The sequence below is a fragment of the Capricornis sumatraensis genome, chromosome 9, assembly GCF_032405125.1.
Source record: "Capricornis sumatraensis isolate serow.1 chromosome 9, serow.2, whole genome shotgun sequence".
Classification (NCBI taxonomy): Eukaryota; Metazoa; Chordata; class Mammalia; order Artiodactyla; family Bovidae; genus Capricornis; species Capricornis sumatraensis.
The window spans coordinates 62616138-62634597 of NC_091077.1; the positions used below are offsets into that span (position 1 = coordinate 62616138).

At 37.9% G+C, this 18460-nt stretch overlaps 1 protein-coding gene across 1 annotated transcript in view; it reads left to right on the forward strand.

Moving 5' to 3' along the window:
- Positions 1–17631, forward strand: part of G3BP1 (G3BP stress granule assembly factor 1) — a 29903-nt gene extending 12272 nt beyond the window's left edge. Inside the window, exons 2-12 of the mRNA XM_068979683.1 lie at positions 377–489; positions 2736–2817; positions 3269–3442; positions 7212–7302; positions 8084–8177; positions 9157–9358; positions 10579–10680; positions 11181–11292; positions 11508–11636; positions 12418–12527; positions 15480–17631. Coding sequence (XP_068835784.1) covers positions 395–489; positions 2736–2817; positions 3269–3442; positions 7212–7302; positions 8084–8177; positions 9157–9358; positions 10579–10680; positions 11181–11292; positions 11508–11636; positions 12418–12527; positions 15480–15686 — 1398 coding nt within the window. The 5' untranslated portion in view covers positions 377–394 and the 3' untranslated portion in view covers positions 15687–17631. The remainder of the gene's footprint in view (positions 1–376; positions 490–2735; positions 2818–3268; positions 3443–7211; positions 7303–8083; positions 8178–9156; positions 9359–10578; positions 10681–11180; positions 11293–11507; positions 11637–12417; positions 12528–15479) is intronic.
- The last annotated feature ends 829 nt before the right edge of the window (positions 17632–18460 follow it).

Here is an 18460-nt window from a genome sequence, read left to right on the forward strand (position 1 = left end):
GGAACCCTCTTAATTGAGTTTACTAGCTTGGGAAAGTTGAAATGCATGTTGCAAATATGTACCTTTGACGTTGTTATGTTCAGTTTACAAAAATTGAATATTGGGAATAATGCTGAGTTAATTCTTCATAGGGATTTTTTTTTTCCCCATAGCATTTGTCTGATTACAGTAAATTTGAACGTATAAAATCTCACTGGTCTGTGTGGGTTTGCTTTGTTTCTTATAATGTTTATTCCTTTTAAAATCCAAGAATTGCTGAAGTGATCTTTTTGGTCTATTGAATCAGTCTCAGCTAAATGATTCAGTCTTCGCCCCTGCTCCTTTCTCCCTATACTTGATCTATCAGGTAGAACATACTTGATTTTTTTTTTCCCAGGTTGAATTGACCAAAGCAATGGTTATGGAGAAGCCTAGTCCCCTGCTGGTCGGGCGGGAATTTGTGAGACAGTATTACACACTGTTGAACCAGGCCCCAGACATGCTACACAGGTAAAATTTTTTTTCCCTGAGTATCACCTAACTCTGTGTTTTAATGAGTATTTAAGATGCTCTTATTCCCTCAAGAGGGAGGAGACATATATATACCTATGGCTGATTCATGTTGATATATCACAGAAACCAACACAATATTGTAATTAACCTTCAGTTGAAAATAAAAAGATTCTCTGATTTATTATGTGCTTTCTAGGGTTGTTGTATAAAAATGCTTTGTAAGTACCAAAAAGTGATGGGTATTCAAATTGTATAATAGTAGAATATGTAAATATTTGAAAATTAGACAAAGTTTCCTATATATTTTCAGAAAAATAATGCTTTAAATATAAATGTATATTTGTACTTTTGATTTATTTATTTTTTGCTTATTTTTCTCTTGGTGAACCATGAATTATTTAGTTATGAATGTATTGAAGGTATAAGACTGTTTTCTAACATATTTTTGTGTTAATATGCTTTAAAAAATTAGGATGTACGTTTTTTTGTGGAAACGATTTGTTGTAAATTAAAACAAATGTATGAAATAAACATGGGAGTCTTTAGAAAAACAATGCTAATTTTTCTGTGTGGATGCAAATATTTTTATTATGCTGTGTGTTAGCTATAATGTTATCTTACAAGGATAGTATATGTATCATATTAATTTTAATATCCGTGAAATTTTTACTTTCTAAAAAAATTGTGTTACTCCACTAATGATGAATATATAAGTTGCTTCCAGTATTTCTTCCTATAAACAATGATGCAGTGTAGAAAACTCCTCAGTCTATTTCTGTGGAATTATTAGACTACTTTTTAGAAATTTCAGAATGTATGTGTATTTGTTGGACCAGAACTAATTTTTCTCCTTTACCTTTCTTGATCTTTATAAAAAAAGCAGCTCTTTGTGTAAGGTCTTGGGGAATAATTACCTTCATTTCACAGGTAAAGATACTAAGGGCTTAAAAAACTTGCTGGTATTTACAGGACTATTGAGTGAAAGAGTAAGTCTTTAAACCATAAATATCTCCCTTTTTTGTTATTTTTTGGTCAATTGTATTCTTCGCTTTTAGTAGTTAGATACATTTAGAATTTAAAATGGAGTAGGAGTTGAAACTAACTAACCAAATATATTTCTTGTCACTGTTGTTACTTATTGATTCTAACACATGTATTTTTTCACCTTTAATCTCTGAGGTACATTTTAGATACAACAAAAAGTGGATTAGCCAGCAGTGAACTAAGTGGCTGGCTGATGTGGAGCCTTTTAATAACTTAAAAAGTTGAAAGGTAGTTTGGGTATCCCTAAGGGCCCAGATCTGTCCCTTTTTTGGGGAGCAGGGGGGAAACAGTCAGGATAGAGAAAAATATGGGTTGGTTTGTGAAAGATTGTTTGTCTAGAATACAGGTGCCAAGAAATCCTAATAGTGATTATCCCCGAGTTAGGGCATTGCGTGTGTGTGTGTGTGTGTGTGTGTGTGTGTGTGTGTGTTGGCAGGGCTGGGGCGGAAGTTGTTGGCACCTTCCTAATTCAGTATTGTAATGAAAACAAAACAGTTGAAGAAATAGGTGAATTAAAGGTATGGAGAATTAATTAAGTCTGAAGCTCCTAATGCATCAGCAAAAATGGAACTCCTTAAACCCTTCTGCTTGAGTTACTGGGTTTTAATGGGAATTCATCACATGCATTCTCATACAGAAAAGGATTCTCCAAGACTATGGAGAGAATAGCTGTTTAGTCTTGTCCAGATCTTGCGACCCTTTGGATTGTAGCCCAGCAGGCTTCTCTGTCCATGGAATTCTCCAGACAAGGATGCTATAGTGGGTTGCCATTTCCTTCTCCAGGGGGCCTTCCCCACCCAGGGATGGAACCTGAGTCTCCTGCATTGGCAGGTGGATTCTTTACCGCTGAGCCACCAGGGAAGTCCATAGATGTCCTTATATCAAGACTACCTCTCTTCTCCATGAGTGAAAACAGGAACTTGAGTGTTAAGTGGCCTTCCTGAGGCGCACTACAAGATCCCTTCCAACACAATCATTCTTTCTTGAGACCTGGAACTTGTGACTTGCAAAAATTCCTTGACCAAATTCATTCCCATTCAGCAAATGTTATGAATGTAGGGGGTGGATGCATACAAAGATGAGAAAGAAAACACATTCGTGCCTCCAAGAATGTACTAGTGAAGCAGATGGGTTCACACATGAACAGTAAATAGCTGGTCTTAGGATGCTTACAGATGACAAGTATCTTTGTTTTACAGGTTTTATGGAAAGAACTCTTCTTATGTCCATGGGGGATTGGATTCAAATGGAAAGCCAGCAGATGCCGTCTATGGACAGAAAGTAAGCATAACAAGCTTTATGTAGGCTGTTGATAAGCTAGGAAATAACCCATAGAATTGAGGTGGATACATGCTTAATGTTTGTTGATATTTGAAAATTAAAATTGTCAACTTCTGTTTGGAAATTTAGATCTTCAGTAACTACTTGATTTATTAGTTACTGAAAATTTTTTTGTTCATTTGGTGTGATATATTCTGAAGTTTTTTTATGTTTGAAGATAATTGCTTTTAGCATGGAGATCACCTATTGTAAACATGTTTAGATATGTTAATTAAAGATAATAATTTTAAAAAGTCACGGTGTCACTGGAAATATAGTATATGAAGACAAATTACAGTGGGGTCTCTGTAGTTTGTAATTCAGATGTGCACAGATAAATGCTCTTTGTTGTGTTAGAAAGTTTTTGGTTATTCTTGGAGATTCTGCATTATCTCTTGCCTTGATTCCTTAGGAAATCCATAGGAAAGTGATGTCACAAAACTTCACCAATTGCCACACTAAGATCCGCCACGTTGATGCTCATGCTACTCTGAATGACGGTGTGGTGGTCCAGGTGATGGGCTTGCTCTCTAATAACAACCAGGCTTTAAGGAGATTCATGCAGACCTTTGTCCTTGCTCCTGAGGTATGAAAAAAAAATACAAAAATTTGTACATGTCTTTCTAAAGACTAATTTTTGAAATTTTAAATTTACAGAAATAGTACAGTAGTAACTCCTACATGTTATCTTACCCAGAGCCACATTTGTCCACATATTTATAGTTCTATTTTTTTATATAATTCTATTTACCTTGTGTTTTAATTCTAAACTGTTTGAAAAGTAAATTGGAGACATTATGGCTAGTCATCTTCAGATACTGAAGTGAACATTTCTTAAGAATGAGCACTTCATTTTTTAATCAAAGTCAGGAGGTATTTATGGGATTTCCTGGTGGTCCAGTAATTAAGACTTCCCCTCCCTCCCAGTGTAGGGGGCCCAAGTTTGATTCCTGAAGGTCTTCTGGAGAAGGACGTGGCATCCCCCTCCAATATTCTTGCCTGGAGAATTCCATGGACAGAGGAGCCTGGCGGCTACAATCCATAGGGTCACAAAGAGTCAGACATGACTGAGCGACTAAGCAGCAGCAGGGAACTAAGTGTGCCGCAACTAAGACCTGGCACAGCCAAATAGATAAATAAATACAATATTAAAGAAAATTGTGATACAGTTATTCATCTATAGTCCATATTTAAATTTTGATTACTGTTCCAATGATACAAAGAATAGTATTTTTTTTCCTTATCCAAGATTCAGCTCATTATGACACATTGTGTTTAGCTGTTACTGTCTTTTTAGGCTCCTTTAATCTGCTGTAATTCATTAATCTTTTGTTTATCAAGATGTAGACTTAGCAGCAGCAGCAGTAGACATTTGTAAAGAGGACAATCAAGTTACCGTGTAGAATGTGTCAGTTTAAATTGTCTGGTAGTTCCTTATTAGTTTAGGTTATATGTGTCTTTCAGCATTTGTTATCATTAGTCCTGTTATTACCAGAGAAGGCAATGGCAACCCACTCCAGGACTCTTGCCTGGAAAATCCCATGGATGGAGGAGCCTGGTGGGCTGCCGTCTGTGGGGTCGCACAGAGTCGGGCACAACTGAAGCAACTTAGCAGCAGCAAAAACACATATTGGTTAGCAGTGGAATTAAGAGAGTTGCAATAACTCTGAAGGACGTGAGATATTAGTTGCTCAGTCGTGTCTGATTTTTTGTGACCCCATGGTCTATAGGCTGCCAGGCTACTCTGTCCATGGAATTCTCCAGGCAAGAATACTTCAGTGGGTTGCCATTTTCTTCTCCAGGGGGTCTTCCTGACGCAGGAATCAAACCCCAATTCCAGGCAGATTCTTTACCATCTAATCTACCAGGGAACTCTACAGTTTGCTAAAAGGAGAGATGAAGGAGAAGAAAAGAATATGTGTGTGTACATATATATAGCTTCCCTTGTAGCTCAGTTGGTAAAGAATCTGCCTACAGTGCAGGAGACCCCCGGGTTTGGTTCAATCTCTGGGTTGGGAAGATCCCTTGAAGAAGGAAATGGCAACACACTCCAGTATCCTTGCCTGGAAAATCTCATGGACAGAGGAGCCTGGTGGGCTGCAGTCCATGGGGTCGCGAAGAGTGGGCACGACTGAGCGACTAACATTTACACTCAGTCCTGTTATTAGTATTACTTAGTTAAGGTGATGGTCACCAGGTTGACATGTAAAGTTAATGTTCTGACTTTTATCATCAGAATGTAAATAGTGCCTGCTTCTTTTTTATTTATTCTATTTCTGGCTGCGTGAGTCTTTGTTGCTCTCTACCTGGGGGCGAGCTGGGGCTGCTCTCTATTACAGTGGCTTCTCTTGCTGTGGACTTAGGCTCTTGGGGTGCGTGGGCTTCAGTAGTTGTGGCTCACGGGCTCAGTTGCTCCAGGGCTTGGGCTCTTCCCAGACCTGCATTGGCTCGATGGGTTCTTATCCACTGCACCACCAGGGGATTCCTTGTGGGCTTCTTTGAGACTGTGCATGTACTTATGTTCTTCATCAGACTTTTTAGGTATTAGTTTTAAGCATTCATGAATTCTTGCTACTCTGATGGGTGCAAATGGTGATCATCTAAATTTTTTTTGTCTATTCGTTGGCATTCTACTGTAAGTAGCTTTACCTTTTCTCCTATCTATCATGGGATCTTTGTTTAATAGATTTAATTAATAACTTTTATCGATTTCTAAAATGTCCCAGATCTGCTAAGTGTGAACCCTTTTGAGTGGGTTTGGTTTTTTTGTTTTTCTGGGGGTTTTTTGGGAACAGGGCACTCCATGGCACAGGAGGTTTCAGGATCACCTTGCATTCTCCCTGCTGTATCCTCCACTCCAGTTTTGAAATCAACTGTTTCTTCAAGGAGTCCTGTTTTTTTTTTTTTGTAGTTATCATGAAAGGACCACAGGTTTATGTTGATTAATTGCATTTGAAGTTTCTTCTTGCCTGGTCCAAAATGAGCAAAGTTAGGAATCCTGTCTGTGATCTGTGTGAGCATGTGGAAGGGGCTCATGATGACTTGCTGGCTGAAAGTTTTCTCTGGCATTACCCTTAAGATAATTTTCTGTTGAAGGACAGTGAATCTAAAAATCCCTGTCATTTTACTGTTTAAATATAAAATAACTAACGCAGTTTGTTTGAAAAATCATGTGAAATCAGTTTTGTCATGATTTCTTGAGAAGGCTTAGATTATCTGTAGTGTTAAAATTGTTGATTGACTTAAATATGCAAGAAATCGTGGGATATTAATAAATTCTTATCTTTCAAGAGGAAGATTTCAATATTACCTTAGTATAATGAATTGTTTCATAAACTGTCTTATTTAATAATCAAAACTCTAGTATGAGTTCGTATCCCTCATTTTACAGGTGAAGAAACAGTCTTAAAAATTGAATGACTAGTAAATGACCTAGATTTCAGCATAAGTGTGTCTTATACCTAGGGTAGGCAAACCTTTTTAGCTATACCACATTTGAGAGCTTGTGTTAGTATTCTTGGATACAGATTTAGGGGATTTTAAAATACGTAGTTGGTAATAATGTATTTATTGTTCAAGAAATGATTTGAGATTTGGGCTTTGGCAGCTTAAATAATTGGTCAATTTTTAGATATTCATCTGGTGGTATTTTAAGCACTCGGTATATATGAGTGCTTCTTAACAAACATGTTAAGTCTTAAAATCTTGGAGATTTTAACCTATTTGAGGGTAGAGCAAGGATCTTTTCCACCTTGACTTAAAATTTGAGCCTGGATAATTTTGTTGTCAGGGCTATCTTGTGTAATGTAGGATGCTTAGCGACACCCCTGCCCTCCACTCAGTAATTGTCAGTTCTGCTCCTCAATGGGAGAGCTGAAATGTCTCCAGAAGTTGCCAAATGTCTGTTGGGATGGGCAATACTGCCATTAGTTGAGAACTAATAAGTCCCTTGGACTGCAAGGAGAGCCAACCAGTCCATTCTGAAGGAGATCAGCCCTGGGATTTCTTTGGAAGAAATGATGCTAAAGCTGAAACTCCAGTACTTTGGCCACCTCATGCGAAGAGTTGACTCATTGGAAAAGACTCTGATGCTGGGAGGGATTGGGGGCAGGAGGAGAAGGGGACGACAGAGGATGAGATGGCTTGATGGCATCACTGACTTGATGGACGTGAGTCTGAGTGAACTCTGGGAGTTGGTGATGGACAGGAAGGCCTGGCGTGCTGCAATTCATGGGGTCGCAAAGACTTGGACACGACTGAGCAATTGAACTGAATGGCCCAGGGTAATTTGGTGTAGGGTAATTTGGAGTTTGAAAAGCCTGCTGATAAGTGAAAACTTTTTGTTGGTATTACAGGGCTCTGTTGCAAATAAGTTCTATGTTCACAACGATATCTTCAGATACCAAGATGAAGTCTTTGGTGGCTTCATCACTGAACCTCAGGAGGGTAAGTTACTTGTCTAAATTTTTTTTTGGATGGCATCAGTTTGACTTGGAGAGAGTGTAAGTTTCTTGAATGGTTTCATAATTCTCTGTATTTTTCATTAGTAACTTTTAATTGTTAAGATATAAGAAATCTTGGCAATTTTAATCTACTTGAGGCTAACCACTTAGTCTACGCCACTGGTATTGATGGGACGCATCGAACTCCTAAGTTAGTAGACAAGTTATGACAGCAGTAGTAGCATCTTGGTCACAGTTTGTGTAGGATTCTGCAGAAGTTTAGATGGTACCTCCACCGCAGTGGGGTGTGTTACTAGAGTGGAACCCTAAGTTTTAGGAATTGAAACCTTGTAATGGTCAGCATATATAAGATGTTCTGGAGAGAGACTGTATTTTAGTGTTTTCTATATGACTGAGAATTCTAAGTACTTTGTATTTATTTAAGGCTGTAATACAACAACCTTACAGATAAGTACGTTATGTACTGTTGTTCCCATTTAATAAACTAGGGCACAGGAGTCATTTGCCTGATGTCATATAACTAGTTAGGTGGTAGACCATTTGTTGGATTACCTCAGATTCCATGCTTGTAATCCAGACATTAAAATAGCCTTAATTCTGTCCTTAAATCCTGTCTCATGATTTTATCCAGTTGCCCTATTTTCTTTATCTTTTATGTGTATGTACTCATATCATTGCCTTTTTTTGTCATGATGAACATTGTGAAAGTGAATATATTTGAATTTAGTGAACCACAAAGATGTTAAATTTTTTTTCTCATTTAGAATCTGAAGAAGAAGTAGAGGAGCCTGAAGAAAGACAGCAGACACCTGAGGTGGTACCTGATGATTCTGGAACTTTTTATGATCAAACTGTCAGGTAAGGAAAACTTTATTTGTCCAGAGCTGCATGAAAACTTGGGTTGTATAGTCTTGTTTGCTGGAGGGCAGCCATATGCTCAGAATTGTCTCAGTGATAATTTCCCAGAAGAAAGGTTTTGCTTTTGGTGTCTAACATAAATATATAAAGCATGTTTAATATAGATTGCACTCTGAGGCCTACTTAAATAGTATCCATAAGTAGCTTTTTGGTTCAGTTTTTTTCTTCACCATAAGTGGAAATAGATTTGGGGTTTATCAAGTGTTAATACATAAAGGCATAGCATTAAGTGCTTTGAGAGATCTAGAAGGTGTGATGGGACTGACTTTACTCATCTGGGTTGCTGGTTGAAAATGAAGATTCGTTATCCTGCCACAAGCCTACCAAATGAGAAGTTCAGGAGGAAAGCATATGCAGTTTTAAAAAACTGTTCCTATGACTTATGTGGAAGTTTAAGAACTATCTTGAATTACAGCTGATTTTTTTTTTTCCTCTAAAATTCCTTGTGTTTTTGGTGTGAGAAAATGTTTTGGTTGTAAAAACCACATAACATTTTAACCATTTTCAAGTGTACTTTATAGTAGTGTGAAGTATATGCACACAGTTGTGCAACAGATATCTAGAACTTTTTATCTTACAAAACTGAAACCATACCTGTTAAGCAGCTCCCTTTCCCCCCTGCCCACCGCCTGTTAAGAGTTTTGTGATATGCGATAGGTCAATTGTGATAATCTGAGATTTTGAGAAAGAGTGGTCTAGTTCCTTTTGATATGGTTGATGCATTTACTTAATCAGAATCTAGCAAATCTGACTTGCTCATCGAGGGCTTTTCTGAAAAGTTCTCATGTTTTAATACTCAAATACATAATTTGTAGATATTTGTGGGAGGAGGGAGCTATTTTTAGGTTCAGGTCTCTATAGGAATTTCTTGCTAAATCAATGGAAGCAGAATGATATTTCTCAAATTTTACTGTGAAAGCAATGACTTAGAAGAACATTTAGAAGAACCTGTTGCTGAACCAGAGCCTGAACCGGAACCAGAACCGGAGCAGGAACCTGTATCTGAAGTCCAGGAGGAAAAGTCTGAGCCAGTATTGGAAGAAACTGCTCCTGAGGATGTTCAGAAGAGTTCTTCTCCAGCACCAGCAGACATAGCCCAGACAGTGCAGGAGGACTTGAGAGTATGCAGCATGTCTTGAGTTTTATTCTGCTTCTTTCTGTTGTAAAAAATCTCTCTTCTCCTTTTTTGTTGCTAGGATGACTTTTGTAGGTGAATTTTTGTATTCATTTGGGGAAATTCTTCCATATTGAGCCATATCTTAGATAAGATGCATATTGCTTTATAAAGTCAAAAGTAGTTTTTTTCCCTCCTCTAAGGAAATTTGAATACTTTCAGACAAGAAGTTTTGGGTGCTATATTGTTGCCATATCAACAAACTCTTTTTAATACTGCATTCAAATTGCATGTTACTCTGTGCTTGTTACACAAAAAAATGATAGTGTATCTTCAAAAAAATAACATGGCACAGCAGACTTTTCCTGCCCTTTTCTGTGAAATCTAATTGAGGACAACTTTACAGTAGAAGTAGAAACTAATTGTAATACGTGCTAATTAGAATAACTGATTTCAACAGTTTGAAGTTTCTCAGTTACCTCTCATGAGTCACACCAGGATGACACTGGCTGAACTCACAGAGCCTTTACAGCTGATGCTCTGTGAAGGAGTGTGTTAGTGCTGTATTTATGCGGCCAGGGTTCTTAAACTGTTATTTGTCTAATTAAGTGTCTTGAAATTTTCTGGGCATTATTCTGTGGGAACTGTCAGTAACCTCCCTGGTTTGTAGTTTGCTGCTCTGTATAAAATAGGTGTGTAGGTGAGTAGTAAAGAGGAATGGTGACATGACCGTAGCTTGCAGGTGGAAAATGTTTATTGGAGTGAGAGTAGATGACAAGTTAGGTGGTTTAACTGTAGTAGTCCTGGAAGAGGTAATGACATCTTGGATTAGGGTCATGGCAGTGAAGATGGAGAGATAAGAGGTCAATAAGATCTGGTGATTTTGGTACTGATTGAAATAATTCAAGAAAATTCTAAAGGTGGTATAATTGGATCACAGAGTGAGGAAATCAAAGGAGGAAGAGCTGGCTTTGGAGGGAGAATTTTCTTGGATTCACAAACTTGAAATTGAGTGGAAGTAGCTGCTGATATTTTGCTGATGCTTGATAAGTCCTAAGGAATTTTAGTACTAAATTTTAAGTGGTGGGGCAAGGAATCTCAAGTTACTTATAAACCATCTTGCCTCTTGAGAATGTGATGCACATATAATGTATAAGAAATCAAAAGCCTAGAACTTTTATATTGTTTTGCTAAGTATTATAACAACTCATGGTGGTGTTCCCTTAGACCTTTTCTTGGGCATCTGTGACCAGTAAGAACCTTCCACCCAGTGGAGCTGTTCCAGTTACTGGGATACCCCCACATGTTGTTAAAGTACCACCTTCACAGGTGAGTTTATAATTAAATTTGCATGTTAGGCAAATTTACTTATATTTTCACGTAATGTGAATTTAGAGAGGTTTAACAGATAAGACAGGGTTCCCTGGTGGCTCAGTGATAAAGAATCCACCTGCCAGTGCAGGAGACACAGGTTCGATCCCTGGGTCGGGAAGATCCCCTGGAGAAGGAAGTGGCCACCCACTCCAGTATGCTTGCCTGGAGAATTCCATGGACAGAGGAGCCTGGCAGGCTGCAGTCCGTGGGATCTTGAAAGAGTCGGACACGACTTGGCAACTAAAGAACAGCAACAGCAACAGATAAGGCAGAGGAGAATGGGTACAAGGTGATTTTTAATGTGTTTTTATTTTTGTTTATTTGGGTTTTTTGGGGGGAGTGGCGAGAGAACTCAAGAATTGTCATTTTCTAGTTCTAAACCTTATTGTTCATTAGAACACTTAAAAAGGAAAAAAAGATTAACTTGCTTTAATTTTGATGCATATATTTTTCAGCCTCGCCCTGAGTCTAAGCCTGAATCTCAGATTCCACTTCAGAGGCCTCAGAGGGATCAGAGGGTGCGAGAACAGCGAATAAATGTTCCTCCCCAGAGGGGACCCAGACCAGGTGAGAGCTCAGAAGGGCTTCTCTCCGCTGCACATGTTGAGGATGAGAGCTTGTTTTGGGAGGGCAGTTGATATTTGTGGGTACTTAGATTTAAAAATACACTGCAGAGTGAATTGAATTATCTGTGTTTAGGGGTAGAGAGAAAACTGCTGAATGGGACAGTTACTGCAGGGTGTCTTCTTTCTCATTCCTTGCTGGTTTTGTTTCCTCTTCAGTCCGTGAGGCTGGTGAGCAAGGCGATGTGGAACCCCGAAGAATTGTGAGACATCCTGACAGTCACCAGCTCTTCATTGGCAACCTGCCTCATGAGGTGGACAAATCAGAGCTTAAAGACTTTTTTCAAAGTAGGTTATTAAGTTTTTTTTCCATCTTTGTTTAAGATTTAGTTTTAATTGGAAGATAATTGCTTTACAATGTTGTGTTGGTTTCTGCCATACAACAATGTGAATCACCCCTAGTATACATAGGCAGCCTCCCTCTTGAACCTCCCTCCCACTCCATGTTGTTGAGTTTTCAACACTAGATTCATCTGCTCTAAAATAGAAATAGAAGATAGTCACACATGTAATTTTAAGTTTTCTAGTAACACTTTTTTTTTGAGATATATTTATCTATTTGACTGCGCTGGGTCTTTGTTGCTGCACTTGGGCTTTCTCTAGTCGTGGTGCACGAGCTTCTCTGCAGTGGCTTACTGCGGAGCACCAGCTCTAGGGTGCTCGGGCTGCAGTGGTTGTGGCACACAGGCTTAGCTGCTCTGCGGCATGTGGGATCTTCCTGGATTGGCAGGCAGATTCCCAACCACTAGATCACCCTGTGGTTACACTTCAGTTCAGTTGCTCAGTCGTGCCCGACTCTTAGAACTGGACAATTAAATTAGTATTTCACTTAACCCAGTGTCTAAGACATCATCTGAATATATATAAACATGAGATGTTTTCCATGATCCTATTGTAAGTCTTTGAAATCCTGTGTGTGTGTTGGCAGACAGGGCATGTCTTCTTTGAGAGTAGCCGCAGTTCACATTCCCCATAGCCACACGTGCCTTGTGGCTGTTGGTGGACAATGTGCATGTAATATTTTTTAAAAGTGTTCTAACTTATTTGAGAATCTGTGTTTCACTTGCAGATTATGGGAATGTGGTAGAACTGCGTATTAACAGTGGTGGGAAATTACCCAATTTTGGGTTTGTTGTGTTTGATGATTCTGAGCCTGTTCAGAAGGTGCTTAGCAACAGGGTAAGCAATTTTTCATCTTGTGTTTTTTTTTAATCTTAATGTATTCATCCATCATTAAAACTGTCTTACATGTAAAGTGCAATTTATTCCAACCTGTCTGAGTAATATTTTTCATCATGTTTAACCATTATTAAAAGAACTGCCCGGGAACTTAGCAAAACTATCATATAAATAGTTTTTGCCTAAGTTGCGTGATGGAGAGTGAAGTGATTGTGGTTACCAGTACACTGAGATTTATGCAGTTCCTTTATTGGTTGTAAGAGATGAATGAAGCACTATGTTACTTCTAGCTAAGAACTTAGAATCAGTTTGTTTATCAGGTATACTTGCAATTTTCCTATATAACTGTTTGGGTATAACTATGAGGAGCATCTCCTTTTGTTCTTTAACCTGTCTTAATTTGGAGTCAGTCTGCCTTCTCCAATAGTAGAGGAATTTGTAGAATTGGAGTCTTGTTTCTGTGTCCTTACAGAGTCCTTTCCTTACCCCACATCTTTCATTAGCAAAAAAGCTCTGTAGTAGTAGTCGTTGTAGAGAAAAACAAAGATATAAATACTGTTAATTTACTGAGATGGGTGTGGGAATTTTAAGACCTCACTTTTTTTCAATTGAGGTGAAATTCACATAACAAAATTAAACATTTTAAAGGGTACAATTCAGTGACAAATTTAATACACATTGTTGTGCAACCATCACCTGTCTAGTTGCAAACAATTTCATCAAGAGTAAGTCCCTTAACCCATTAAGCAGTCTTTGCCCGTATCCTCTCTCCCCAGCCCCTGGCAACCACTAGTCTGTTTTGAGTGTCTGCCAGTTAAAGCGTATACATTTTATTAACCATGTTAGTTAGAAATGGTGCAGATCTTTATTTTCCAGTGGTTCTCCAGAATGTCTGATGTTCTCCAGAATGTTAGTGGATATACTAAAAGTTGAATGCTGTGGTTATAAGTTAGCCTTCATTTGGAAATGTGCATTATCTATCAAACTGTTTGACCACTATTTTTGTGAAGCATCTCCTCCAAAACACTGAGAAATGTGGAGAAAATAATGGCTTATCTCACCCAGGACACAGGAATACTGAACCCAGAAATGTCCTGTAGGCCTTGTTGTAAATTCACCATTAAGCACGTGATAGTTCAGTGGTCATACTTTTTGGTGCAGCCTTGAATTTGTATTTTCTTCAATGGTGTGATAATCCCAGTGGGGCCAGACAAGGTCAGACCTGATTGCTTCCTAGTTAATTATCCAAGAGGAGGGCTTTGGTGTTTTGTTGACATGTGGGTGAGTCATGGTATCTTTAGGCATAAGAATTGTTAAAGTTCCTCAGAAAGGGGTGTATGTCTGGTACCTTTTTTCATTCAGATTTCTTCTGTCCTTTTGATACCTCCTTAGAGATGTCTTCTATAACTACCTTTTAAAATATCTGCAGTCATAACCTCTTATCTTTCAGGCTTAAAATACTTCTGTTCACTGTATGTAGAACATTGCCAGGAATAGCGCTTCATATTAATGTGTATGATTTATATAGTGTATATATAAAATATTTGTAATATTGGATGTGTTGATATTTATATATGTACAAATATATGTTTAATCAGAGTATAAAATTGAAATTAGAATCAGCTCAAAGGGGCTTCCTTGCCCAACCCCTGTGCAGGTTTCCTCACATGCACTTTCAGATCATGTCTGTGTACTTTGGGAGCTTCAAATGTAGCTTGCTTTAGGTGGCTCAGAGAGTAAAGAAACTGCCTGCTAGGTGGAACATCCCTGGGTCAGGAAGATCCCCTGGAGAAGGGAATGGCAACCCACTCCAGTGTTCTTGCCTTGAGAATTCCATGGACAGAGGAGTCTGGTGGGCTACAGTCTGTGGGGTTGCAAAGAGTTGGACATAACTGAGCAAGAAATGAGTTGGACATGACTGAACGACCAACACTTACCCTTCCCTCACTGTCTGGGTAGAAGTTTACCTTATTCCCTTCAGCAGTTTTTGTGTACAGAAATAGCTTGTAGAATATAACTGGTGTCTGTCCATGCTGCGTAGATTGAGTGCTTTGCTTTCCTGTCGGTATGCCTGGGTTCACATTGCTCTTCTGTCACTCACTAGACTCGTGACCTGTGTAGTGTGTGCTCTTTAACCTCCCTAGTACCAGTTTGCTGGTCTATATAAAATAGTTGTGATAATAACCCTTCAAGGGTTATTGTGAAGATTAAAAGAGATAATAAAAGTGAAGTATATAGACCACTTCTGCATAGTAAGAACTGTTAGGTATTTATTTTGAAAAAATACTTCCGTTAGAAAGCCACAGAATGCCAGCAAGGAACATAAATTGAGTTCATTGAAGTCTTGAGTAACCCTTTGTTATACTATTGTTCTTTTGGCAAAAAAGAAGACCCAAGACTCTTTTCCCCTGCACTAAGATCTGGTATTGTTATTTTAGTATTTTCCTGAATTCTGTTAAGGCAAATTGCATTTTCTTAAGGTTATATTGAAATGAAATTCATGATGTTTTTGAGATGTATGTGTACTTTGCATAAACATGTACAGCAAAAGCTTTCCACATTACGTGAGGATGGGATTTTATTCTAAGTCTCCCAGTCCCTGGAGAAGGTGGCAATTTTTATTTATATCCCACTTACATAATTCTATGAGAAGGTAAGGTTTACTTGAGTAAGAGTCACTTGTACTGGTGCGTACAAGTGGACTTTTTAACTTTTGAACTAACTTGAATACCTGATCGCTTTTTCATGTGTCTGTTAATGGAAAAATTATGTGTTCTGAGTTTGAGACAAAAAGTGAACTGTGAGAAGGCAGCTCATTTGTAAGCTCCTGGTTCTTGTTTTTCTTTTTTTAGCTTTCTTTTATCTTTGAAAGCTAGCTCATAAGCTCTTTTGCTACTCTTTTGAGAGTAGTTCATAAGCACTCTATAAATCTGTTCACCTTGATTCTTACAGCCCATCATGTTCAGAGGAGAGGTCCGTCTGAATGTGGAAGAAAAGAAGACTCGAGCCGCCCGTGAAGGGGACCGCCGGGATAACCGCCTGCGGGGACCTGGAGGCCCTCGAGGTGGGCTGGGCGGTGGCATGAGAGGCCCACCTCGTGGAGGCATGGTGCAGAAACCAGGATTTGGAGTGGGCAGGAGCATTGCTCCAAGGCAGTGAAATGCTCTTCACCGTCTTCAGGCAGCAGTACAAACTAGCTTCCACAGAATGATGAATTTCTTCAGCCAACCTTGGTATCTTGGAATATGACCCTAGTCTATCACAAACTGCTTAAGTTTGTACAATTTTACTTTTTGTGTTAATGGTGTGTGCTCCTTCTCTCCCCTGCTCCCCACCTTTTAGTCCTTCACTTCCAATTTTGTGGAATGATATTTTAGGAAAAATGGATTTTTAAAGAAGAAAAAAGACTGAATTTCTTTGCTTTATTTGCATATACAGACTGGATTTTTTTTTTTTTAACAGTTTCCCCAAAGGAATGTGTCTTGCTTCTTACTGACATTTGGTATGTTTCATTCATTGAACTATTTCTTACTTACTTTCTATGTGTTTCAAAAGCCTGTGAGAATTAACAGGATTTGATAAACATTTTGAAGACCGGAGAAACCCAAATTGTTTTCCTCTTTGAGAGTCATGACTATCTTCTGGTGTGGAGAAATTGCCATTGGAAAAATTGACAATTTTGATTCTCATTGATGTGGTTAAAAACTGAATAAAAGGTGTTCGAGTTTTCTTTTAAAACATGATCACAAAACAATTCTAAAATCTACTGTTTTTGACATTGGAATTTAAATTGTGAGATAGATTTAAATGTCTAGAATGCAACTGATAAGCTTTTCTTGAACTGTTAGTTTTTTTTTGAAGTAGAGTTTTTTTCATGTTTAATTTGTATTTGTAAAAAAAGAAAAAAAGAACAAAAAAAATTTCCAAATCTAAGTAACACAAAACCAGAGCAAAACTGTTGTGCCTTCTATTTATCTTTGATTCCAGTCTTGGCAATTGTTTAAAGAAAATAATAAAAAAAAAAAGACCCCTAGATTTGTTCTATCAGGTTCAGAGTATGTTGGGAATTATGACTCCCTTTTTTACCCTGTATGTCTTGTGTTCATTTGTTATGCCTTATTCTGAAATTGAGTTTCGAACTGGAATGCCTTTGAGTACAGATGCTTCTGTAGAGTCCTTTGACCTGAATAGTTTAGCATTTGTATTAAGTTTTATTTCAGTGTCTATTCAGAATCATAGCCCATAAGAAAGAATGTGACATTAATGTTGGACTTTGATGGTGTGCTTGAGTGAGTGCTAGGTTTTTTTTTTTTTTTTTTCTTTTAATCATAGCCATATGGTAAATTTTGTGTTTTGTTATGGTTCCCTTTTACTGGTGGGCATGCAGTGGGTATTTCTTGGAAATGGCCAATTTTTATTAAAACGTTTCTGGAAGATCTGGCGATATAGACTAATACTCGTTTTGCATAGTATGTGTTGAGTGCTGTGTGTGAGATGGGTGAAGGTTTTGTTTACACATTTGTGTAGCAAGCCTTTGTGTGATAACTTGTCACTACCAATTGAAGGACAATGAGGTTGTCAACTTAAACTTATTTTTTTTAACAGTGTTCATCTTTAAGACTATTGTTTGAGGCTAGTATATTAGTAGGAATAGGAATGTTTTGCTGTTGCTGGGAAACTAGGTTTACTGAAGGGTATAATCTTAAATGAAGTTTTTGATGTTATCAGTTGGTCCTTAGTACCTCAAATATTTGAAAATTGGCAACATCTCCTTCATATATAACAACATAAAAAAACTTAAAAAACTGAATCCCGTGGCTGGTTTTTGGGTCAGTTTAAACAACTAGTTGGTAACCACTTCATTTGGCCCAGAATTAGAAGACATTCAGCTTGTACTTTTGTAGCTTATATTAAGCTTGTAGTTGAAAGAAGAAAATTTAGCCTGAGTTATTTTTGAGGAAAAAAATTAAGTTGTAGTAACTATTAGGTGATAAAATATAGATAACCTAGGAATCATTTTTCATAAGTGAATACTAAACCATACATTTCTAAATGTTTTTCCTCCTCAGAGCAGAGCTTTAAGGGCACTAACTAAATACAGTGTTCCTCAACTTGGGGCTATTGTTACATCCTAGAGGACATGCAGAAATTTGTGGGTTCTTTTGGTGGGGAGGCGGGTGGAGGGAGATGCATGCCCTGCATCTGGTGTTTGGTGAATGGGGGCCAGTGATGCCAGAATGCTCTTGGAAAATGAAGCAGCCCCACTGAGAACACAGGGAGTCCTTACTCCTGTAATTCATGGTGGGTAGAATGGTGGGATAGGACAACTGGAGTGAAGACTCATTCCTTTGAAATAGAGTCTCAGAAAAATAGCAACTAGAAATCTCTCAGGAATTATAGTAACAACTGCTGTAAGTAATTAATCCCAACTTTATTTGTACCAATTGTATGTGTGTGTGTGTGTGTTTTAATTTGGAGAGGTAGCAATATACTATATGCTGCTTGTAATTTATTGCAGGGAATTCCTGCATAATTTCACAAAAGTTTGCTTCAGTAATTTCAAGTTACCATAATTGGGATATTATGGTGATTTGACTTGCATTGGACTTTATAAGTAGGATTCAGTATCATGGTTAACACTCTTTATTGCTGATGTAGTAAACATGTTACCCTAGGTACACATCTATTCACATATTTCACAGTTAGTGAAAATAAAATAGGTGAGGGCAAGATTTTCTGTAGGCAGTATCACCTCATCACATTCAACATAATTTTTTGTCTGTTGGAATGGCCCAACAGGTAGTTCTTTTCTCCTGAGCTTAAAACCCTTCACACATGAACATTTTAGCTAAGTTACACTAGTTTGGTTCAGTAGATTTTAGTCTTTTAAGATCTGTTGAAAATAAATAGACCTTTGACTGTACAAAAATAAT